Below are 27,655 nucleotides of genomic sequence, written 5' to 3' on the forward strand. Positions count from 1 at the left end.
TCCTAATAAGAAGATACGCATTATATTTTACGAGCGAACTCCCTGCTTCCGCGCCATATATTGCGTCTCTTCCCATAAAACCGTTGTGTATAAAGTCTTGGCATTAAAAGGCGCGAATATCTTAACGAATAGACCTGTAAAAACGACACATTTCGATATTTTTCGATGATATAATAAAGTCCTTATCTGAAAAATAATTGAATTTTCTAAATTGATATATTTGATAAAAAAAATATCTGATCTCTTTTATGTAATTGCTCTTTGCATAAAAATATCATGAAATTATTTTAAATATTTCTATATAATTCTTATTTTTTTCTTCTCTCGTGTGAAAATTGGAAAATTTAAGCTAAAGTTTAAGTTGTGAAAAATTCTCATACTTGTATTTTCTACGAGAATTTGATATGTCTAACATATAAGAATCTAACTTATGTCGCTATACAAACTAATTATTTAGTGAGGGGAAGAAACTTTTATTCGTTCCAAGACTAATTCTATAGGAAAGATATCATGTAACGATGGGCGAAAATGCGACTCGCCGAACTCGGGCCATAGATAAAACGGGCTTCCATTAATCGCGCTATTAAACTTCCGGTATCAGCGAGTTTATCGGGGCCTCTCGCTCTAATGGCATCCAGACTCTACTCCACCACCGAGTTCACGTCTATCGGTGGGAGCGATTCAAGGGATCTGCGTTTAGTAAAGTAGACGCCACCAACTGATTACGCAGCTACGAAGAAAAGAGTCTCTATACATATACTGAGAGAACCGAGATTATAGTTATTACTGTAATAAAGATACATAGTTTGTTTGTTCTCCGATCTGAGGAAGGGAGAGCTCCTCGCTCTCGCCGGCGAGATTCGTTACAATTTATTTGCTCGCGAGTCGAGGAACTACTTGTGTAATGTTAAAATCTCACGCTTAAGTATCATCAACTTGTTGGAGTCTTTCTTCCGAATAATTTGTCAAGAGACTTCTACGTGAGCAGGCGCGTTTCCAGGTTGTATAAAGGATTCCGATTGAATTCTGAGGTATAATAGGCGTGTCTATCTCTTCGCTTCATACCTTCACCGTCCGAATGCAGTTGCATTGCACGCAGATACAAAATGAGAACTCGAATTGACTCGAAATGAAAGCGGTATCACGTTCCACGCGAATATTCGCCGAAAGCGGTCTTATCGAGGATTAAGCTCTCGAAGGAGAGAATTGCACTCGCGATACGTTCGAGCTCGCACGTCGTTACACGGGAGCGAGAGTTTTGTTGAAAATCTAATTTACAAGCAGAGATTGCGATCGTGCAGATTACGGGCTATGGATTACAGATTACAGGTTACGGACGCTCGTTACGAACGGTCTGCCGGTTGTTCGCAGGTTCTAATTTGCGGTGCAAAAAAAGACGCCGGTGCCATCTCTGACTCGATGGAAACCGAGTGTTATTCGCAACCGGCACCCGTTAATCGATCGCATTCGATCTGCTTATTGGCACTTATGCCCCACGATCGCCGTCCCTGCGACATTTTTCCTCGACAAGGTATTCTCGTGGGAACAGTCGTGCCCATAAAATTTGTCGTCCATAAAATGCGCTGTCACTTTGCACGAAAGTGGAATATCGTGCGAATCGACGGATTTACAAACGTATAAAAATCGATGGTATCAGAAATAAGATTCTCTGTCTCCATTTTTCTTTTCAATTGTCTCGATATCGCGATCCAATAATCGTCAGTCAAAATGATCAATCAGAGCATCTCGGGAGACAATTAGCAAATAAACATGGAATGAGGTGTCTTCCCGAGAGATTCTAGAGATATCCTATATATAATTTAGGTGATATTAAAGCTTGATTGCATCTTAATGCACAGTCAAGTCTCGTTCCCTTTTCGCCCGACTGTTATTTATGAGGGGGCGGATTAAAGAAGCAATTTCAAGGAACACGAAGCGAGGTAGAAGACGCTATCACGCGCGACACAACGTGTTCCTTCGATAAGATAAGACCAGCCTGTAACACAGGACCACTTATGTGACGGCTCTAGAGCGCCGTCAGGGTCGGTGCACGAGCGTGAAAACTAATTACACGTGTACACGCGTTTACATATTCGACACGACGGTTTCACAGCGCTCGCTTTTCCTGTTTACAAAACAGTGCTTAATAAGAATGGAGGCTATTGTTCGTGTAGGCGGATGTTGTCGTTCCTTCGATCACGCTATGAGAGGCCTCCTTGTATCGCGTATAATGTGCTTTAATAATTCTTTTTAAAGGAACGCTATGTACAATGTTACATGTTCTCACAGAATGACAAAATCAATATTAGGGAGGAAAAGAGAGAAAATTGAATTTGCATCCTAACTTTACTATTCAAATAAATCATCAAACTTTGAAGCTACAAATGCAAATTATTCCGGAAGCGAAACAAAGTATGAATTATTTTTTTTATTCATACTATTCTAATTACTTTTAATATAATTTTATTTTGATTAATTACTTTCAATATAATTTTATTTTTCTCAAAAACTAAATCTCCTTTTTTCGCAAGGCGTGTTTTCAGATCGAAGTAGTTTATTCGAGATGAAATCACATGTATTGTGAAGGATAATTATCGCCGCAATTATATTGCCCAACCGCGCATCGGCATCAATCGATGCATCGCTGCCTCTAGACGCTACAAATCATAAGTTTCTCCAGAGAGCATGCACATCGGATTCATTTGATTCAAAGATCGAGCCACTTTCGCCATTCGACCAATCGCTATCCCCGCGGCGTGGGAAGCAGGATGTACCGGGAAGATCCGCGACAGCCGGCCATTTCCGATATGATCTATCCGCGAAACATCCGAAACATTAACGCTGGAGGAAGCGAGAAACTCGCGTCCCCGACCGGTCACTATGGACGCCATGAATTATCATCGCGACCCGGCTGCAATATAATTCGCCGCGTGCGTAATATATTGCGAAAATCAAACACGGATGACAGGCAGTTGACTAGACAAAAGGCGCCATTGGCGAGGCGTAAATCACCTTAGGAGCCGCGACTCGGAACGAGAGAAAACCCTTCTCCTCAGGGGTCATGCCACAATCTTGTCTTGTTTCTGTCCATCTTTCTCTTCCTCTCTTTCTCCTTTTTTTCACCTCTTCGTGGTGCGACTATGCTCGATGTTCCCTCTCCTCCACTCCGCTTTGTTCGGTGACTCCGTAAAGTTTTTTAAGAGACCACACACTACGGTCTTCGACGACCGCGAACTCCTCGGAAAGTCATCGCGGTCCGCCGAGAACGACCACAGACGGGTGGACAGACCGGTCCACGTCGAAAACCGAACTCGAGAGTACCTGTCGCGTACCCCTCGAGAGTGGCGCGATCAATATCTCGTCGGCAATTCGTGAAGGATCCTCGTAACACTTTTTTCCCCTGAAATACGTCGCCTCGTAACAGCCCGAGGAGAGCCGCGTCGATAAAGGATCGACCGTAAGCCTCGTATGTCGAGAGAGAGATATCTTCGTTTAATGATACTTAGATGTTCCCCGGATAAGCGATACGCGAAGGACGATAAGTAACGGGCGTTGTAAATTGTGGGTCATCGAACGTGAAATGCCCCAGAAAGGAACGCCGAGCGCGATACTTTCCCCATGACCAATTCATGAATGGAACGCGAGATAATGAAAGATTATGCGGCGAATAGAACGTTATCGAGTATCAATTATGCGCCTATGTTCATGCTTCTTTTTTCATTAAACTATACAACCACTCATAATTGAAAGAATAATCGCACAAAGAAGTATTGTGCGATCAATGTATGGATCGAATGTATAGATTATCAATTTAGGAGCGGGAATTAATCACTGTCAACGACGATCAGAAATGAAGGAGAAAAAAACATGTCGAGAAACATTACTTAGAGCGCTATACATACCATGCAGCATGCACATGAAGATTCTTAAGCTTGGGAAGCTTATATGAATTATAATCATGATAAGCAATCATTTCGACTCACTTCGATTCACTCGTATCTATATGTGTCAACGGGGAATGTCCGCGAGATATTCCGTGATCCGATCTGGTAGAGACACATTTTTCGATCGTTTATCGCGCGACGTTTCGACAAACGTCGTTTGTTATCCGCTCGCGTTCTATCCAAGTACTGGCACCTGGGAGACCTTGCTCCGAAAAATCATGTTAAAACCTCGACAATGACGGTGACGACGATGTTATACTTTCTTGGACCGATTTCATTAAGGAGCCAGTTCTAACGAGTACGGTGCACTCAATCGCGCGTTTATTGACGATATGCAAACAACCAGCTCCAGATTTAATAAGCCGGTTTTCGTCTCGCGGCGCGACACTCGTTGCTACAGTCGGATGCTGCGGCAGAGAAGGAGTTACTGAGCCCGAACTGATCTCAGGTTAAGACGTACCTACGCCACACCGGGAACCATACGCCCCACCTATCTATCGCGACATGTGAGACTCCGAGCGCCTTGCTCCTGATGCACCTTTAATTTTCATAGGCAAAAGAGATCGGGAATTTTGCAATTATTATATTTTTTCTTTAATTTATAATTCTTTTTCAAGAAAAAAATCTTTATGTTTAGCGAATAATTTGGTTTGTATAATAATTTTATATTGATATTCGTTAAAGTACAGATGTGTTGTACATGTGTATGTATTGTAATATCTTTTTTTCCCTTAGAATAAATTTAAGATAAAGCTAGAAAAAATGATATAACATGAAAAAAAAAATATTTAAAAAAATGTAAATTAAAACCTCATTTAATTTTAATAGAATAGAAACTAAATATTCTTCATTTTATATATAATAGTAATTGTATATTTATATATTTTCATTAATTTTAAAAAAGACGGAAGTTTATCGAAAAGATATCTATTATTCCTTCTATTATAAAATAAGAAAAAGATAATAATAATGATAATTAAAATAATAAAAATAATAATAAAATATTGATTTTTTATAAATTAGTCGAAATATACAAAGAGATCAAAAACAATTTGTACTCTTATACACAAAAATAAATGCAAATTAACCCAATGTAAAAACAGCTATCTTAAAATATGCAGAGATAAAGCTGTATCGCTTAAACATTATTATCACTGCAATACTTTTATCATAATGTTAACGAGGAATATTGTAAAAAGATTGTAACGCGCACATTGACATTAATTTTACTCCACGACATGAAGAAGATTAAATTTAATGTAGAAACAATTTTATTCCCCTGATACGCGAGAAACTGAGGTAGATGCGCCATTTAAAATCTTAAGTAATTAAAAACATAAGAGATTTCTTGGTTATATCACGAAAACGTAGAGGGATAAGGCCGCAGTAGATCAGAGGGAGATTAGAAGGTCTCATACTCCGCAAACATCTCGAGACGCAGAGTCGTGCCTGCGGTCTCGGGCCACGCATACTTAATGACGCGACCGGATCTCGTAAAGCTATTTCCTGTAATAAGGATCTTCGTCCAGCGAATGGATCTCGAATAAATATGACCACCGGCGACGAGGATTTCGAGAAATCTCATGTCGCATAATTCACAAGCGAACCATGTTTAATATACAGCATTTTTAAGGAACGCTCCCTCCCTCTCTCCTATTTTCTATTGTATACCTAGTAGAAAAATCCTCCAAATAAAATAAAAATTTTTGAAAAATAAAACAACCTGCACATCCGTGAAGGTCAAACGCCCTTCCGCGTGAGACTCGCGTAGCGGGTGCTTTACTCCCTGAGAACGAGCGTCTCATTGTTAACACTTCCGGCGGCCGGATACCTCACCAACGTTAATTAGTCTCTCGTGAGTGATTAAACGCCTGCGCGGGAATTTTAAGATCGCAACAAATTTTCAACACGTCCCTCGATTCTTCTAATGAACACCGAGATCTTTGTTCTTATCACGTACATGTGTTATTTGTTTTGGAGCATGAATTAAACTTTGTATCGGTAGGTTGTTAATGCAACTTGTAACTCGACTGTGCAACGATAATATACACCGAGGAAGATTTCCTCGGATGATCGTCTCGAAGTCGCGAGTATGCATACGTAGCTTTGTCTGCGATGAAATTGCAGATGAGGCTTATGCACGATGACGCAGCGAAACGACACCGACTGGCACCGCCGATGAAGATCGGCGTCGATTAGGATCGGCAGAGACAACACCAAGCGCAGAAGCAGCGATAATAATGAGCTACTTGCTGCCGATACCGTCGGAAATTTGTCACAACCGACTTCGCGCATTCCACTTGGAGAGATTAATTATGATAGCATCGTTGCTTGCAATGAAGAGAGCTCCCCTCCCGAGTAAATCCTCGTGGCTTCCCAAGCGCCTGAGTGTCAAGAGTACGATAGCATCATAATTACAATTGCGTTATCAATTAGATACCAACTTTTCTATCAATAGCGAAGTAAAAATAATAATAGATAAACGAATATATAATCTTTTCAATTTTTTTCTTATCACTTGTTCCTCTCTTGATTTTTCGACAATTTGAACGAAACAATTTGAAAGAAACCGGAAATGAATCTCATTTACTTGTCATTCTCTTTTTACAGTCGAGCAAATCTCATTCACACATGCAATGATTATCTATTCCGTTTAATTAATGCATCTAATTAATCATCTTTGACAACATCGCAAAACATGTCCTTATGACGGAAGTTTAAAAACGCAAACTCTCCATGACTTAACCACATCTTTATGACGAGTTTCGTGTTTCAAAGTGTTTCTCTAAAAAAAAAGAGATAAAGGCGTATCTAAAAAATTAATCTTAAAGCGTATCTGGAAATTAATAAATTTATAATTAAGGTACAAACTCATCTATTTCGATGTGGTATTTTAAAAAGCGTAAATTATGTATATATCGGGACACAGATTAAGAATCTCAAACTTCTATCGTCAACTTCTGAGGAAACCTAATACTCTTGAGGAGAAAAAATAAATTCTCAGTTATATGATTCCCTTGGAATCTTTGAAAAATGATAGTTTCGAGTTTTAAAAGCTCGAGATTCATTTCTGGAAAAAAAAGAGAGAACCAACTAACCGCAGGAAAGACGATAGAAAGAGTCGGATTAGATTATACACGACGTGCTCTTCGCCGAATGGTCACCCTGACTCTGCGCTCAGGTGATATTAATGCGTGTACACGCGTCGTGCATGCATGGAACACTGCACGTACGCACGTACACGCTTACGCACAGGCATGGCAATTAGCATACCAGGGCATTCCAGGAACTAACCAGTCATTCCGCTCATCGCCGATTCGAGAATCGTGCGCGGGTTCGATGACTCACCCTCTCATCGCGTTAATTCGCAAGAAACCACTAATATAGAAAATTCCATTGATATTTTCTTACGGATGAAATTAAAAATTCCCATAAAAAAGTCCTACTATTGTTAGAATGCAATCTGATGTGAATTTAACCAAAAATGGTCCAATAATCAAGCAAATAATTGATCATGTTAATCTGTGAACATTTCTATCAAAAATAAAAACTTGCTACCCTGAGAAAATTTATTTTATAGAAAAAATTATGATTATAAATTCTTTAATTAAACTTACATTTTTTTATTCATATTAAATTTTCTTTATTAAAAAAAATCTTCTCTCGCAATTTTTATATTTAAAACGCTGCATATCTCTTTCTTTTTCTAACAATTTTTTAAATTCACATTCTATTAATATAAGCGAAATGATTTCTAACGTAATAACAAAACTAAAATTTCTTCAAAGAACCTTTGCATGAATTAGTTGTATATTTTGAATAGGCTTAGCATCAAGTGCTCTCCTTATCTTGCGCAACAGATTAGAGAACAAGTTTCGTGTGCGAGCCACAGCATCCTACGCGAGTTGCAAATGAAAAAGATAGTCGCGGGAGGAGGATAATGATAACTCCCGGCGAGGAATCCCGCGGAAATTACGATCACGCTTTTGCGATTGCGCTCTCGATCGACCACAAGTAATCGCGATATTCCATGCTGAGCAAGAATGTTGCAAACGTTCTCGCGACAAAGTGGACATCTATATATTTATATATACGTATATATATATATATATATATATATATATATATATATATATATTTATATACATACGTTACGATGGAGATTACAGCACCAGGCAATAAAAGTCGCTCGCGAAACCCATCGAGAGGGAAGAGAGGAAAGCGAGAGCGGGAACGAGGAGAAGAGAAAGAGAGAAAAGTGTCGCAACGACGACGGATAGAGAAACGTGGATATATAATTTATATACGGGTCTTAAAGGATTGCACAAGAATGGCCGGTCTGCCAAGAAAAACGACGGCGACAGCGGCACCTCGTGATTCGACGTGCCTTATCGTCGCGAAAACAACGTTTGTTCTGTACAGGAGACAAAGGATCGACAAAGGACCGATCGGAAATCGTGAAACTTACCACTGTTACTGCGCGATTGCGTCGCCCCGGCAATCGTTATGCAGGTCGACGAACTCGATAAGCCTTCGAGATCAATGCAACGTCCGAGTCATCGATCCAACAAAGCACGCGTGCCATTAAAGTTCATTTATATACATATCGATAAAAGAAATTATGTTCTAAAGTCGAGGATACTTTAGAAACCTAATTATATAAAAGAAAATTAAGCATCATTCCTGATACTATATTTTTAAATTCGGCGTTTTAATTTTTCACAAAAATATATTTAAGAGACAAAGTATCCCTAAATCGAAATCTTTCAACTCTTGTGTTATTCATTATAAAATGTTACGAATTTGACTAATGAAGAATTATTTCCTTCGAATTTTGAGACGCTTTTTTATCATCAGTTTATCGTTCGATTCGGAGCGATAATTCGCACCTTCATCGTTTCGTACGTTTTCATTTCTGGACATCACACAGCTGCATCTTTGCGGATCCATTTTGCGATAAAGTCATTACGTGATGATTACTGCGGAAACACTATAATCTCATTTTGCAGCACAAGCAATGCGGACGATTCAGATACAAGTATCACATTCGACACGCGGTTACAAGTTTCGCTCGAAACTTATTTCACGAGACGAATTAATAATATCGAGGGATCGATTTCTCATCGAAAGTTAGTGGAGCACAGATGACTTCCCGATATAAATGGAAACATCAACGGTGGACATCGAGCAATCGCTCTGAAAAAACAAGCAGAGCCCCGTGAGATAACGACCGGGATTGCCGACATGTTGCGAATCATCGATTCGACCGCAGGAAGCAGTATTTTCGGGTCCTCTTTTTGCCGCGAACAGCGAGTTACGTTATCGTTGCAGTTACCGCAAATCCGTTCGAGAAGAAAGTCCTCGCAATTATACCGTATCTCGGTTTCCATTGGTAATCCAAGGTCGTCAAGTAAAGCGCCGAGACCCTTAATAATCACTTTCATTCGGTCTTAAGGTTTATTACCTTGAAACCGCGTAATCTCTCTCACGAGGATTACGATCTCGTTACAGCAATCGACTTTTCACTTTTACTCAAATGTGATATGTTTAACATCGCGATGACGTAACGCGAGATTTTACTTAAGATTAGAATTTACTTCTTATTTTTCTAAGAAAAATTTCGATAAAAATAATAATTATTTTTATTAGAGAATCTTTTTTAGGCTGCCTCAATAATTTTGCGCAATTAAGTTTAATTGCTTCGAATATGAATTTAAAGTCCCTTATTTAAAATGCCTGAAATATTGCTTATATTGTTCCATGTTAAATTATCATATATATGTATATACACGATTGACGTTTCGAAGCTCACGTATAATCAATGCAATACGCAAGTAAAAGGCTCGGGCCTTCAAAGTGACACGCGTGGTGCTCTCGAAGCGAAGGCCAAATTCCAGCGGTAGTCTCGCTGAGAAAATAATTACAAAGTAACGAGGGAACAGGAGCGGGAGGATGGTGAGTAACGACAACGATGCGGCCAGAGGTATGGCGGTTTAATGTCGGCGAAATATCGTCAGGATTATTCATTGGCTCGCGGTGGGCCTGATTGGAGATGAGCGAACTCGATAAGGACCCTCGGGCCTCGCGAAAGAATTTTCAGGTCTGAGAGCAGGTGTCGCGTACACGGCAACCTGTTTCGACACCGGCGAGAGAGAAGAACACGCAGTCTGCTCTTGCCGTCCCCTACAAGCCGCTGTGAGATGCGATCCAATATAAGCCGCTTCGTATAAATTTGTCCAGAGTAATGTACGAAAGTGGACTGATGATCGTAAGTAAATCTCGCGTGATCGCGTGATACTTTCCTGACATTGACAAATCAAAGAAAAAACACGAGTAATTACACCTTTTATCGCAATTGTGTGCTATATATGTAGACATATTTTGCATTCATTCGACCTGCTTAGAAAATCTTAATTTTTAATATTGCTATATTTTCTCTATTACTATTTATCAATATTTATTTAAAAAATAAATTATTATTAAAATAATTAAAATTGTCTATTATTAAAATAGATTATTATTTATTTAAAATATTTTCTCTATATTTTCTCTATTACTATTTATCAATATTTATTTAAAAAATAAATTATTATTAAAATAATTAAAATTGTCTATTATTAAAATAAATTATTATTTATTTAAAATAATAGAAGAGCGTTCAAATAAAAAAAATCTTAATAAATTATCTTCACCAAGTATTATGCTGGTGCATTCACTCTATCAAACGTAAGTAATTTCATCTTTCGAAATGTTAAGAGCGTTACTATTTCGACGAAGCGTGATCATTTTTCCGCGATGGTTTTCATACGTTATGGTAAAGATGATACCAAGGTACGAACTGTATGTGTGTAAACGGCACACTATACATCATACAAATATTTACAAGACACATGCACGTGCGATATGCTCCGCGAGGTTACGACGAGGCATTGGTAGCAAGCGTGATCCATGGATCGTGCACTTCCTGCAGGATGAAGCGTTCGCCTTCCTGCCGAGACCTATGAACTTTTAACGCGCATTTTTTCGTAGACTCGGAGAAATAGATCGCTCGCACGAAGGATAACATCGAAGATCGAAAACGTGTATCAAAAGCAAACGGCAGAAGGAAAATATACAGGGTGCTCGGTGCAAGAAATAGGCGTCAAAATTCAAAATTTTATAATACATTATTTAAAATTCTCTTTCTCTTTCATATACATGAAATTTTTTGCAATACATTAAATTTGCTTTTATTCAGACACCTACTTTTCTTCGATTTTTTAATTTATATATTTGATTAAAATATCTTGGTGAACTCTCGATTAATATATTTCAAAAAAATTAGATTTATACACGATCAATAATTTTTTAAAATTTAATACTCATAGTATATTCTTCAACCAGTGACAAAATTAATAAATGCAAATAATTTTAATTCTCAATATGTATAAATCTGAACTAGTCAAAAGTATCGATATCAAGAGCCGATATATTTTCATCTCTCTATAACGAAATTAAAGTCAGCTTTATTAAAGATTATATTTATATCCTTGCAAACGGTGATTTCGCGATTCGAATCGAAATAGCTTCGTAGCCGTGGTTCATTCTCGCGCGCTATATTCGAGTCTCGTATAGCAATCGACAGAGTAATATTTATTCAGCCGGTATCAACATCAAGGTCCCTATGGCCGAATGATAGAGAATACAGGATAAGATTTATTATTCTGCGCGCATATGAATAAATACATGGGTCTATCATGGGGCAATCTTGATGGAGTTACGATAGGAGATTCCATAAGGAGACTGAGGAGAGGCGCTATTCGAATCGACTGGTTTGTATTGCGCACAGTTTATCGCCTTTACGCCTAATTACGGAGTTAATTATCGATACGAACGCGATGTATTTCGATGTGGCGCTCGCAGAAGAGTCGGTCGAGACTAAGAAAGAATGAGAGGGAGAGAGACAGAGCGTTTGCGCAATTATCACAATTAACGATTACATTATCTATTCAGCTTGTCTCTCGCTCTAGTATCTCCTTTAACGAGAGAACTTCTCAATCTCTTCTAACAACTCTCTTCCTCCTACCTCTCATTTCATTTGGCCATAATCAACACTCATAATTTCCTCGTAATAGTCTCCCTCGCTCTCGTTGAACCGGCTCTGTCTTTCTCCGTTGGCTTTACAACAAACGCCTTAAATCAGTAATACAATATTAGCGGTGTCAAAGTCGGATTACGAGGCGCAAGAGATAAACTCTCTCTCAAGGTTGGCGTGATCCAATAACGTGGGAATTCGCGAGCGCAAACGCGCCGCTGCGTAATTAAATTGCGCTCGATTCAATTAGCGATAATTGGTAAATTACATCTCACACCGCGCAGTAACCATTTAAATGTCTATTTTGCATCGAAATTACGAGCGTTGTTTCCTTCGTCGGCCAAACAGTTACATTGTGATAAAAAATGCAAAATGTCAGTCTCATGTGAAACGAGTTTCATGAGCAATGATTTATTATAAAAAATATGCAATGTAATGATAATGTTTAATATTATAATATCTAGTATTATAATGTAATCATAATATCTAAAATCATGATAAAAGTATTTTTTTCTCTCTCTTTTACAATATTATATATAGTAACTATTTCATTTTTGGTTTCATATATTTTTATTAATAGATTATAATACAAGAAGATTATAATAAAGAATTTAACTTTACATAAAATTATGTCACCAGTTGAACAAGATTATTAATCCTCGAGTAATTGTGTAAGTCTAGAATCAATTGTAATTCGTCGCGATTCTTTTAAGAGATTCAGTCCCGCGAAATCGCCATTATTTGGGCTGGCGAGAGCGTTAATCCCATTAACTTTCGTTTTGCTCTAATTGCGCGAGGCAGACATTCGATACCGTTTTTTTTGGCGTCCCTTTCAGCGTTCCCTTCTCACGAAGAGCTCCGAAACTTGGTTCCACGACCTCTTAACGAACGCGAAGGATAATACTTTGGTAAGCGACTGGTAAGTCTAATGGTGCTGACGGTTCTATTACCTAATATCGGCCAGTCACGCAATTCTACCGTTTCCTCTGGTACGGATGCGGATGCGTAAATGCAGTTTTCGCACGCGCGAAAGAAGCGCAGAAAATATTACCATATGATTTTCTTTTATAATATTTAATAATATTAATATTGTATTACATCAGAAATTCTATATGAAATATTTTTTAATTATAATATTATAAATAATCTCGATTTGTGATGAAACTGCAGGCAAAATATAAAAATAATGATATTTTTTCAATTCTCTCAAAAGTATTTTCATTGATAAAATAATAAATTACTAACAATTAATATTAATAATTTTATTTTTATTATTTTTTAAATAATTTAATTTGAATTCAGTTTTATATATTTTTCAGATAATTTAATTTGTAATTTGTTTTGAAGACTAATTAGAATTTAATTGAAGTTAGATTAATTAGAATTTAATCGAAACGTTGCACAATCTTTTATCTTTAATATACATAGTCGAGTCAAATGGTTAAGTGCGCAGGAAAATCACAATAAATCATTCTCGACATTGGGAGTAACAAGTAATTGATGAAAAAATAGATATCGGCCTTTATAAACATACGATACGCGAGGAAGAGATCAATTTTAATCTAACAGTTTTATCATCACTAAGGAGGATGAATACTAAGTGAAAGGTAATCACGGCGTATCATCGGTGGGTTCTAAGCAAAGCTCATAACGTTATTATTTACGCGTAATTTAATGCAGGAAGCAGCGAGATGAAAATAGAAAAAAACAGAAGTGAGGAAAATTCTTGGGACCCGTTTCTCACGTCTGATTCAGGAACCAAAGGGCACGTGCAAAGTGTAAGGTGAAGTATTCGTTACCTCGTGCTTTCGCAAAAAGAGAAGCCATTCATGAGAAAGTTCTACATTCTGTGTTAAGGAAATCACGGAAGACATAGATCGAAAGAGTGGAAATTACGAAGTAGTAAATAAAGTAATCCTGAAGAATGAGACAGTCCTTAATACTTTTCCTCATTTCAATGCCAATATGATGGTCAATAAATAATTGAACTTAACTCTAACGCTGACTTGCCTATTAACGCGATCTAATCTGTTTAAGATTCCTCATATAATTATTGATATTAATTTAAGTATGCAAAACACAAAAAATTTTATTAAATCTTATTCCAAAGGTTTCTCATATGACTATTAATTTAAATATATAAAATACAAAATGCAAATTTGACTGAATTTAATTTGAAAAAGGAATAAGATATTAAATATTATATATTGTCTAATATAAAATAGAATATTAAAAAAATAACTTTGGAAAATATACAGATCATTCTTAAAATAGATTATTTAATTTCAACAATTGAAAAAGATTCCAATTGTTGACAAAAGAGAGTCATAAAATATTTTTCATAGATTTCATAGACCCACAAAGAGGAAAGAGAGAGAGCAATTTTTCAAAATTCACATTAATTAAAAAAGATACAATCACGAAAAAATACATAACGGAACAAAATAAAACCTGCTGTCTTTCTACATGTGTTTCTACGAGGTATCTTCAGAAGAGATTCTCTGTACACGGCGAGTCTGCGGCGAGGAGAGAGAGAGAGATCACGGAAGGGTTATAGGAGAACCACCGGAGGGAATAGGATCCTCGGAAAGGAGACTCAATGACCCGTGGACATCCTGTCCTTTGTGGGATCTTTCGTAGAAACGATAAACCGCGAGTCGCGACGTAAGAGAAAGAATGAGAAAAAGAGAGAAGAAGAAAAAAAAGAACGACACGAGACGACAACGACGACCGACTCGTCGCCACTGTGGCAGGAAACGCAGCCTTTATACCTATAAGGCGTTATGACACGCCAAAGAGGTCGCCGCATACTTATTTGCATATGCTTCGGCACAACAATGGTATCAGCCTTACACGAGTCTTGGCTAGATGCATCCTGCGGTGGCCGTGCAATACGAACAGGGGGACACAATACATACGCTGTCGGTTTCTTAATGGATCGCATTTTTCGCCAAAATCATTGAGACTACTCGAAAACCCGAGAACGATGTATGAAATTTGCATTATTACAAATATCCCCAATGTATTTAATTCAATAGTTTTATAAGAATATCTATAAAAATACATATTAATTATTTTTTTAAGAATATTTTAATTATTTTTATAATTATTTTTTATAAAAAAAAATTATTTATATAATAGAAAAGAATTTTAATAGAGTATTAAATTATAGAGATATTTCGCTTAATTAAGTGACGTAATTATTTCTTCACATCTCTTAATCATTATCATATCCTTTAATAAGAACAAGATGTAAGAACATGGAAGACCGACTAAAATATAATAGTTAATTTTCGTCAATTATTACTGCATCCCCCAAGTGTATTTAATCATCCTAATCCAACATATCTAAATAGCTCCAATTTTAGCATATTTTTAAGCGTCAATGTATCAAAATGTATAATCTACCGCGAAAAACGACTATCTGACGAAAGTTAGAGCTTGGAGCTATCATCCCAAGCTGCGTAGCGACAGCGAGATAGCGGCTACTCGAGGGGACAACGAAATTGCAGGAGTAACACGACGCTTAGCAATGAAGCAACGCACAATACACGCACAATAGATAGATAAGAACGGCGGGCGGTCGTAAGAGGTATGCGGCCGGACTTGTCTTACGCGTTGATATGCACCGTAAAGCGGCTTGTAGAGAGCAAAGAGAGCGCAAAGAGGCCCTTCCCGAACGGGAAAAGCGTCCGCCTCGCTTGTGCCGTGCCCGGCGCGTCTCTTTATCTGATGGAAAGAAGCCGCCTTCGGAGACTTTTGCCCTCGCGCGAGATCGAGTCCGAGTCTTCGTGAGTCATCACGAAGCGTGGCACCGAGGGCAATGTGAACCTTCCGTTCCTCAGAGCTCAAGTCCGTAAACTCACTTTCTTGAGCCGCTAACTGTTCAGGAAGATTGCAGTGAAACTGTACGAGTCGAAGCTCACTTTCGTTTGTCCAAGTGGAAGTTCGCAGGTAGTCAAAGTACGCGTTTAGCGCTATTGATTTATGGTGGAAAGGTTAATCATCTTACTTTCTCTCTCTTTCTCGCGTATGTATTGTTACCCAAAAAATTTAAATAAATTCAAATAATCTACAGAAAAAAATTTTTTTAAATAAAACTTAATTGAAGGAATCATCAATCAGTATGATACTGAAATTTCTTAATCAATCAAAATAAACTTTAATAAGATTATCCAGATTGAATGATAGATTCCAGTTTTACTTGATCTGTGTTCAAAATCTTGTATACATTTATAATTATATAAAAAAAGGAATATTTTTCCTCTAGCAATTCTACAAACGATAGATAAGCGAGTATTATTTTTCACCAGTATCTAACTAGAGAAATCTCGAAAGTTATACCTAGATTGACGATCGAACTCGCATAAATCTTCTATAACTGACACGCTTTTAAGATTTTTCCCGAGGATCACTTTCATCGCGTAAAACTCGATCTCCTTTATTTTCCTCCGATCTTCCATCCATCTTCCAATAACAACAATTTTCATTCCATCTGGCGCTTTGACAGAAGATAGATTAATATCTTCGTATATGATTATTAGCGACGCAATGTCAAATAAAAATTTATTCCTCGCAGAAATTAGAACGATCCAATTATCGGCTTCTAATCGCGTCATTTGCGATTGGTCGATCGCGGTCGATTATTCGCTAGCGAAGTCACGTCTCACCCAGTTCCAATGGAATAGACATCGTCAATCCGATGCGAGCGCTTATTATCATGGACATGGGCGTTTGACCGTGAAACAGGCCGTTTGCACTAACGATGTCTGTAATAGTCTCCGCGAGATCAGCGTACTTCCTATCATTAAACGAATGCGGTCTTCACTACACTCTAATGAATTCTCAGATGACCAATATTTATCGCCAATCTAGGTACTAACAGTTTTCTAATGCACCGATATATATCATACTTTGACAATTGAATTTCACGTGGTCAATATTCGTCGTCCCTCTTCCGAATGACATATCTTATGTCAAAACTTTACGATAATATTTATGAGTAATACGAGATTTTTACATCATCTTGTAATAACTTTTTAATTAACAGCACGATTTTTTAGATATTTTTACAGATGTCCGCTAATACCGTCAACATTGAACAAGAAACATTCCCTCAGAGAGCCTTACTCGAGTCAAGATCTTATTAAGTATGAATGTCGCTTTTTTGTTTCTTTTAGTTGCCTTTCAGCACGGTAATTGGATATTTTTTTGGGCGCAAATTGCGAAGCAAATTACTTTACTGCTGCACCGACTGTTCCTTTCTGCATAAAGAGATCGAGCGAAATGGAAAGTTCGAGTTCGAGATGAAAATTTCGCCATATAAGGCGACAAATTTGAATCCGCAATTTCGACTGTCGATATAGTTCTCCAGCCGGAAGTCCCGTGCCGACAATCGTGTAAATACGGTGCGTAAGTGGAAGAAAGTCGGCGCTTTTAAGAGGGAGATTAGGGTATTATGCAAAGTGCCTGGACGGATTGTTGCGGAACGTGCGACGCGATCATTTCGCCCGGGCGTGCACATTATTCTGTTATTTACTCGCTCCCTGATCGCATCGTGAAAGTCTGCTTTACACGCATCATTTCGAGAACTGTCGGCACTTCCTTATTAAGATTCATTCTGCGGGAATCGCTGGTCCGTGCGTGACGAGAGCGTACGGATTTACACGACAGCTGGAATATCTCTTTAGCGCTGGGCTATATAAAGCCCTTTTGGAGCAATATAAGGAAGGATAATACATATTAAAATTGAAAAAAATGTATGTCATTACAAATATGAGAAAGCAACATATACATATAAATTGACTTAATCATAATGTTGGTAAGAATGAAATCAATCTTGCGATGAATCTATATGAAATAAGCATAAAATATAATATTAAAAAATTTTAATCTCTTTTTAAAGAATGATAAAAAAGATTGAATTTAAAAATATTTTAAACTATAAATAATATTGTATAAATAATTTAATATATATAAATAATAATCTATAAATAATATCTATAAATAATATAAAAAATAAATTTCTTATAATTTAAAAATAAATTTTTTTATAAATTAATTTTGAATAAATTTCTTAATTTAAATGCTTATATTTTTTGATTATATATTTGAAATTGCATGTACAGATGCATATGAATATGATGCGTAATCCTCAAAAGAATTAAATTATATAACCGATGGAAGCGGGTCGGGTCTTTTGAAAGATAAATGTCGAGAAGGAAAGTTAATCCGATATTTCCTCGGAGATATGAAACAAGGCGGAAACCGAGAGATGGAAAGAGATCAAAACCGGAAATTTGCGTCGTGGATAGAATCTCGGAGCATTTCTCGAATCTCGAGCAAAGAGATCTTAATGCGCCGTAATCGTCAGTCGGGAGGAGCTCTGTAATACTGGCCACCATCTCTGGCAGGCCAATAGTTAGAGGAAAGTGCGGGTAAATGTAAAACGTGACGCGGTTTCAATCCGTCGCACGTAATTGGGTGTAAAAGTCGATTCACGTCCACGGAGACAAACGAGCCGAACGGAAGGAGCCGGTACAAACTGGCGGGAATACGCATTTCTCTTTTTCTTCCTCTCTCTTCGATTCGCATTAATTCTAAGTCTAGAAAACCCTCCGCATCATGATAAAAAATTGCGAATGCGTCTAACATAAAAAATGCACGATGATCGAGGAAGATGACCGAGGAAGCTTACATGAAGAAGAACGATAAATGAAAGTTCATTTTTTCAGCAAGCCCGTTTTACTCTTGATACGCGTACATTAGATTGACGTCGGTAATAAATCTTTGTTCGATCACTTGCTACCTTTTATGGTAGCAGGCTCTATTTAATAGACAATTAAATGTCGACCGGCAGTTTCTATTGTTAAAACAAAGTAGAAAGTTATTTTGAAAGTACAAAGCAAAGGGCAACGAAAGAGTAGCAGAAAAGAGATATTTTACAAAAGGAGAAGACGCGGAAAATTAACAGGATTCTTCGCGGAAGGAGTTATGGTAATGTTTCGCATCTTGCTTCTTTTTCTCCGAGAATAAGAAGCATAATAATCTGATATTAGGTACTCGTATTATGCTCGTGATGGCTTCGCAAAGCGCGCGTTTCCTTTAAATGTAGAATACCTCGTTATATCGCAAACGTACCGTTATAAAAGTTAACGTAGAAATATTTTCAATAAAATGTCATGGTCCACCGCGCGCTTACACATTGTATCGGAAATTTCTCACGTCGATGGACACGCCTTAACACGTGCATAATATGAAATAAATATATCTTAACTTTGCAGAAAATATTCAAAATTATAGCCACGCGCGCATGAAGCGAGTAGTAATTCACGGCTACTTTCTATGAAATAGTAAGGAAATACGATCAATTTTATACATGAAGCGAATTCTCCTTGTAACGTTTTAAATACCACAGTGTCAGCATCTCCGATATTTTCTTATCATTCGTTCGTAGATTGATATAGGGAGGTGTCAGGAATTTTTCATACACACAAAGTAGATCTGAAATTATTATTCCGCAATCCTATTTAAAGTCCTATTTAAGAAAAAAGCAGGAATATTGATAAGCCATTTAAAAATATATAACTTTAAAAAGGTTTAGACATGAAGTTTTTGTTATCTATTTTCTTAAACCATTTGAAGTTTAAATTGAGTTTTTTCATTACTCGAAAATCTCGAATGCGAAAAGAGACCGCCTGATGTCAGAAACGAATCAGCACACTTTCCCATACACGTCCGTAATTCCGTACGCGGCGTTCGCTCTCGTCGAGAGGGAGGAACCGGTGTTACGGCAATTAATTCGAGTCCGATCGAGTGCGCTCCTCTTTTCCCGCACGAGTTCTCATCTTCTACCGTCGTTGAGAAGACGACGCGCGCTATTTCCGTGAACCAAATACGGCGTTCGGTCAAAGAGGAGCAACAGAGAGTTGCCGACTACCTATCACGCAGCGGCATGAACGATTGATGAGCAGCGTCGGACTGATTTTCTTTCGGATTTTTGACGTTCGACTTTAGCTCAAAAACGATAACAATTGCACGAAGAAATTCAATTAGTTGCATCGACGAATGCTTTATTTAATTGTGTAAACAAAAATGCAGCATAGCACTCTTATTATGACATATAAAAAATATTTTACGTTTATCTGCAGACACAAAAAAAATAAATAACAAATAAAAATAATAAATAAAAAAAATAAATTTTAGTTGTCTTTTTTTTCTATTTTTTATTTATTTATTTTTAATTCTTTGATTTTCTATTTTTTATTTTGGAAAAAGCTTTTTTATTTTAAGATATAATATTGAAATATAGAAAGGGGAAATGAAGAAGAGGAGGAGGTTTTCGCGAGCCTCCACGAATCTCATCAAAGTAGAACGCGTAATAACGGAATGCACGACGAGATTTTCGCTTCGGGCGATCATCGTGATTATTGTTGTTGTGCGTATTTTCTAGATTTTTTCTCTCGTTCTCCTCCTCCGACAACAAAGCGTGATAATTTTATGGTCGATCGAAAGGCGCTGCCGCTCGCTCCAGGTGAACCACCGATCAATGTTAAACGAGACTACTTCTCTTTTATAGGCGAATAGATTCGCACGTATCAATCACGTGTATCAATCATTTGAAATTAGAGCGTCTAAGAAAGAGAGAGAGAGAGAGAGAGAGAGAGAGAGAGAAAGAGAGAGAATATTCTATAACTTGGAGGCAAAAAATAAATATCTTATGTCTATATAAATATGTAACAACTGCAGTCTATTGTGTGAAAGAAATTATTATCGTAACTATAACTATGTTTTTATAACAGAATTATTTATTAAGAGACACGACATTGAGAGACAACGTCGTTAAGATTCCGTCGAAACATCACAAGAGCTTACGAAATAGAATATTCTCATTTAGCAATGCTGATGAGGCAACTCTGAATAAAATATATGGATCTCCTCCCTTGCATGATCGTTCGTAACGTGAAAGCGAAATACGCTCGATAGAAGTGCTTCGATCGAACAATTAAACAATTGTCAGAGCCGCCGACCCACTTCCTGGTCAGGATACGTCGTCCTTCCTCATGCGTGCCACTGTACGGAGCGTACTTTCGATCTACTAAATGGCAATCATCCAGATTAAAATCGCCCGATTGCGTGCGTTGAGCTTATTTGGCAAAAAAATGATCAAATACAGTATGGTCCTGCATCCCAATGGAAATCCAATAAAAAAAAAAGGAGAAGAACCAACAGATGCAACAGAAACTGCTATCTCGATAATACATATGATATACTCTCGGTAAAAGTAATATAAATTACTTGTAATAATTTTTTCTCTCTTTTATTATAAGTTCTCTTTTTATAGACTCATATGAAATTATGAATAATAAGAAATATTACTTGATTTATCCTAAAAAAAATTACGCGGACATATAATTTTAATTGACATATAATCTTTCAAATTATATTATCGAAGCAATCGAAATATATATATCAAATATTTAGTTTTTTTAGAGATGTAATTATTACATTACCGGATTCTAAATTTATTCCGATCTCTTTGCTTTAGATATCACGTCAGGTAAGATGCTAACGCGCTTCCAGTCGTAAACATATCAACGTGGCGCTTACGGGAAAATGATTCCGATTAATAATTAATCAGTTCGATAATGTTGTCTCGCGTTATCGCCCGCGAGCCGCTACCTGCTTTCCTTTATTACCACTTGCCTCATGATAGATGGATCGATCCAAGCGAAGCGCGTTAAACTACCTATTACCACTACGCGTTCCTGATCACATCGCGCGCACGCGGTTAATAAGATAATAAGTACCACGTGGGGATGAATAATCGCGATTGGGCGCCATTGCGCCGCCGGTCCTAGCGTAGGTATCCCGCAAAGAGGAGCCCGTTATCATTATCCGTACGTCGCGAGGCGGCGATTAACCGTAGCAATAAGGAAGTGCCTACGTTACGGATTGACGGCCAGGCTCCTTTTATGGGTTTTCGTTGCGCCAGCGTAACCAAAGTACGCACTTAGACGACGAATATCGTTGATTAATAAACCGGCCACTCGATCGACGTTTATCACACACAACGGTATTCCAGTTCGACGGGAATTCAAACGTCGGGGTGCGTCCGTTTCGAGAAACTATGGAGGCGAGAGAGACGCGTTTCCTTTCACGAACAAAATCCATCCAAGGACCATGCTTATCGGCTGATCGAAATTATAATCGTGACGTTAAGTAGCGGTTTCGTCAAAGTGAAAGTCCAATGGCGCGGCGACGATCGTCTCGGGTGTATATCAGGTATACGACTTCGCGTACCTCGCAGCATCCGAGCGTTGCACGCATCCCGTATCTAATTATCGAGGAATGCTTTGTGCGTGTAGGAAGAGCCGCACGCCTCAGCCGTGTTCGGGCTTAACGACTCGGTGCAAGAAAAAGAATCGAGAATAGCATGCGAGATTGAGCGGTATGCGATACTATTTGTGCGATTTCTCGATCTCGCACTCGCGTGTCTTTTCTTGTACTGTGCAGCGAATTTTATACATATTAGGAAATACACGTGCATTACTTGCTTTAATTGTCCAATGAATCTGGGAATTTTCAATTACTAATACAATTAAAATTGTTTTTATTTTAGCATTCTTTGATCTCCTTTATAATAATTCTATATCTATTTTTTCCCATCCAACAGGCTCCTCTAAAAATCGATGGATACAAAAATAAAATTCCATTCCATTTTTATTTTACTATAAAAGGCAATTTTGAATGTTTAATTTTAATTTTAATATTCTGAATTATTAATCTCTTAAATACCCTTATTCAAAAATCTCAATAATTTTATGCCTCCACAAGTTTTTATAACAATTTATATTCATCTAAATGACTTATCTATTCGCTTACGTTACTTTATAATCATTTCCTAATAAACCAGGGAAAATAATTATACTTTTATATATTTAATTATTTTATATACTATGTATACACACTGCTTATATTATATATTGCGTTATTATAATTTGACACCTGGAAAAATATTGCGCAATCTAATTTGCATCTCCGATAATTTCAAATAACAGATATTATCTAATCTCGAAATTCGATGAATATTATTACTATACGAATACTATTTCTATGTTGATCGTTTTGGACACCCAAATGGCTATGAGGAGATGCGAAAAAAACGGTGAAAATTATACACTAGCAAGCATCGCGAACCGCCCATGTCATTCATTCACACTCAGGTTCCTAAAGGACGGGCCATTGCTATTCTTTACATGCACATGATGGATAATTAATAATTATAAAGCGATCAACGAAAGGGCGGCGTTTGTGTGCGATCCATCGTCGTAATTTCTGATTTGCTTGTGCACAAAAAATGTGATGGCTCGATTTTATTTTTGCCCTGAAGGACTCGTTTTTAAAAGTGCATAAAACGAATTTAGATTGCGGTTCGTTTTGTGCGACGCAAACGTTGCAAAAAATTACGCGTTCTCAAAGTACATGTGTCGTATACATAAAGAGAAGAGATGTAACGTTATTACACGTAATAGTTTAGAGAAAATATTACGAGACAATTTTCACAGACATAACATAAAAATAAACTCGCAACGTTTAGAGACAGAAAAAAACAAAATAAACTACATACAAAAAATACGATCATCAAAAAAGAATTAATTTACATTTTTACAAAGCTAAAAACACGTTAAAAAATTAAAACAATAGTAACATTTGAGTCTTCGTAAGAATATATAAGAGAGAGAAAATAAAAAATTTAGTTTTTTTAACGATGAATATAAAATGATAAGCAATATAAAACATAAATGTCTTAAAATAAATGTATACGTTGAAAAATTAATTCTTTTTTGCAAATGAATTTATTTGTATCTGAAAATAGGGGAAAATTTTTAAAAGTTTTAGTAGAGATGTATCGAATATATGGATTCTGACAACGATTGGATCGATTGGACCTTTCCCGTGATATCATCGCTTCCTAGACTGTTCATCGATTCGCACGATCCTCCCATCACATTATCGATTATACTCGGATGCGTTAGTAAACGCGCGTCAACCGTTCTCGGACTTGGTCGTCATTATGAAAATAGCGAGTGTAATGCATCGGAGAGGCACAAGATTGCGTCCGCCGATCTCCATAGCATCTAATATCACGGGGAAAACACGTTAACACGTGTTTACTTTAAGCATCTCTCAGAACCAGTGATCGGATAATCACTCGGTCCGCTAAAATTGCTAGAGAAAGCACCGAGTGTAATTTAAAATACGTCCATGTAATTAGGTCTACATGTTCCTAAAAAAAAAATCTCATTCAGACAAAATTGAGAACCCAGCTCAATTAAAAATCTACCTTTAAGAGTATAATATATATCTTATTTAAATAATGCGTGTAATAGAGATAGAAAACATATCTCTCTAAATAATTATAAATAAATGCAGCCTTCCTCGACGTAGAAAGAGCTGAATTCTCTTGATGCTACTTATACAGTCTCATCGTATTTGCAAAGGACGAAAGAATAACAAGCCTCCGGGTCAGATCGCGCCGCGAAAGATCGATGAAAGATCGAACGTCAAGTCGAGAGACCGTTCGACGACCAGGTATACGCGCCGCAATTTTCGAAACGAAAGCTCATTCGTGAAAGCGAGAATAGGGAGCCCTTTGTGCAACTCCCCCTTGTCGATCGAGGGAGACTGACTTGCTGAATTCAATGGACGAATCGTGCTCGACACAAAATGGCCACGCGCGGCTCAGAGGGAGGATGAATCGCGTGTATGCATCATATAAGCGCACCGCGTGCAATAACTCCGTAATCGTCGGATAATCGAGACGGGAGAAGGGGCTTTCATGCACGTGGAATAATCAGCGCACACCGGCAATCTTTTTCTGGTTCAAGGCCACGATGGCCGTCATCAACCCTTGAGCAACCTTCACACCGTGCTAATCTAAATCTTAGATTTTTTAAAAATAATTTTACCTTATTTAGACAAGGAGATCAATTATTGTGCATTATGTTAGTTAAGTCTCCCTCGTAGAATAATAAAAATAATAACATTTTTTTTACTTTTAATTATAAAATTAAATGATGGTATATCATTTCGTTCCTATTCCTCATAGCAGATAAATATATTACGCATTTAAGTATATATATATATAGTGTTTTAAAAATATAAAACTATAACATGATTAATCGCAATATCTTTACTGATTCATTCAAGCTGATACTATCAGAATTAATGTTGGTCGAATAAGCTAATGATTATGGATTAACCAAAACAGGTTACTTGCAGACGAGTAAAATTTACGAAACTTGTTGGACGACTTGTAAACATATTAATTTTGTTGAGACTTACCTCGTGGGCCTGATCCTCGATGCTCCGTAGAACCGCGAGATTGCGAATAGTCGCGCGTCGCGACTCGAACGAAGACTCCAATCTGGTGGCGGCTTTACCCACCTCTTCCACCAATCTGTGGGCTCGTTTCACCGACAATCTGGAAAAATAAAAAGAAACAATCGTGAGACACGCCGTTAGAAATTCACGCAACCATCCCCTCTCGCATCCGAAATATCAGAAAAAATAAAGAAATCAAATTGAACATCAATATTTTCATTTAAGAAAATTAATTAGAATAATTAAAAAATTATATTTTACAAAATATATAATAAAGAAAAAAATCCATGTACTTGATATTAAATGAACAATGCATTTTACGTCCTCGTTATGGATACAAAATTCCTTTACCTAACGTGCTCGATGTGCAAAAGCGGAGCCGCGCGTTCCTCGAGCGCAGCGATAGCCTCTTCGGCATCTCTAGACGTTCTTCTCAATGTGGGGTCCGTGAGGAGCCGACCGAGAGGCGTCAAAGTGCCAGACAGGCTTGCGCATTCCTTCAGCTCCGACATTTCGAGGGCCAACCTGCGACCAGCCGATTGCCACTCCGTCATGAGGCTATCGTACTCCTACGGGAAATCAAAATACCAATCATGTTGAAGCGTCGATCTATCTACTTCTCGATAATATTCTCGCGATCCAAACGAAATATGCCTGATCGACAACCGGTATTCGGAAGGAATGTCAGCGACGTATAAAACTAGGCATGTTTGATACGGCGATTGCGCGATTCAATGAGCCGTAATCGATCAAACATAAATCTTATGGAGAGCACATTGTTTAAAGAGATACGTAATGAATGACGCATAACTGCTGCAGAATGTAGAACAAATAAACCCAACTATATTATCTCGATGATTTCTTAGCTCCAATTATTCCTTCGCTCGAATCGGATCGCGTATACGCAAATACCAATCGCGTTAGATCAACTCGCGACGAATGTAGCGTATGTTCACCATAGCGATATCAGTTCCCGCTACGATCAATTACACACATACATATCTATAAAACGAGATATATTAATATTGGCTGATATAGTGTCAAGACTGTCTCGCAAGAATGCAAAAAAATAGATTATCAACTTTCGTATATTAATCTAAATGAAATTCCGAAAAGCTTAAATTAAATACATTTATCTATTCACGTATTTGAAATATATGTTTTAAAGTTAAAATGTGTAATAAAAAAGCAAATCGATGTGATTCTATTTATGCCGATAATTTAGCTAATGTCTTATTTTTGCAAAAGCACACGCTTCCAGATCGATTAATGCCTCGAGATTAATTAATTGGCAAATTTCTATCGCGATAAAATTATTTGTCGTAAAATAATTTGATCGCTCTAGAAGAATGTTCACAAAGAGGGCATTACAAATTTAATAGAAATATTAATTACAAGAAATGATCGCTTAAAATTCTCTATTCTGCTCATTCTTTTTTGACTAAGTTTCTTTTTTGCATCATAATTCATAACTGAAATTTTCCAAATTTTCTCAGAAAAATTCTTATTAATAAACTTATTAATAAATAATTTATAATAAAAAATCGAAAATATCAATCTTTAATTACTATGTTAATAAAAAATAAAATTAACAAATCCGAAAAAATACGAAATATAAAAAATGTATGTATTCGTGAGATCTAATCAAAATTCAAAAAACAATAATTGATCTTTTAATTCTTTTTTTTTTAATAATTTTAAAAGATTCTAACAATTAGAATACAAATATGAATAATCTTTATGATACGAAGTGCTGACAAATTGATAATGTCATTCAGTACCATAGTCGGACGATAAATTCTCCGACTATCATTGCGGAAGATCATCGAAGCGAGCAGAATTATTTCGCTCGAACAATTTCCAACGTGTCTTTATTCTGCCAAATCTGCCGAATCATTATCATGACATTAAGCTGATCTAAATGACTTTCGGTTGCATGACGTTAAACGACAAGTTGCGATAACAATTTGTTCACCTTACTAAATATTATCCGCATTCACTTTCGGTCGTTAATCTTTATGAACTTATATAATATGATGTAACAATAACTTAATCTTTTCTCTATTATATATGTAATGTTATAAATACAAACTCTAAAAAATTTTAAAAATTAGCAAAGAAAATTTTTAAAATATTTCAAATAAAAAAATATTGTTCAAATGCAATTAATTAAGTGATTTAATTACTATACCCGCATTGCTATTTAAATATCGTTGATACGTATATATGAAGCGTTTCAATTTTCGTATAA

The 27,655-nt window shown here is 36.9% G+C and overlaps 1 protein-coding gene across 6 annotated transcripts in view; it reads right to left on the bottom strand.

Annotated features, from left to right (window-relative positions):
- LOC145966959 (puratrophin-1) overlaps positions 1-27,655 on the bottom strand; it is a 285,937-nt gene that overhangs the window by 56,398 nt on the left and 201,884 nt on the right. For all 6 annotated transcript variants that reach the window (XM_083091423.1, XM_083091421.1, XM_083091422.1 and 3 more), the window contains 2 exons: positions 25,756-25,973; positions 25,366-25,504 (listed from right to left, as the gene is read on the bottom strand). In XM_083091423.1, the coding sequence (XP_082947549.1) occupies positions 25,366-25,504; positions 25,756-25,973 (357 nt within the window). The remainder of the gene's footprint in view (positions 1-25,365; positions 25,505-25,755; positions 25,974-27,655) is intronic.

This window comes from Camponotus vicinus, unplaced genomic scaffold (genome assembly GCF_025532165.1).
Source record: "Camponotus vicinus isolate PSW18456_S1 unplaced genomic scaffold, iyCamVici1.0 SCAF_2, whole genome shotgun sequence".
In the NCBI taxonomy this organism is placed as follows: domain Eukaryota; kingdom Metazoa; phylum Arthropoda; class Insecta; order Hymenoptera; family Formicidae; genus Camponotus; species Camponotus vicinus.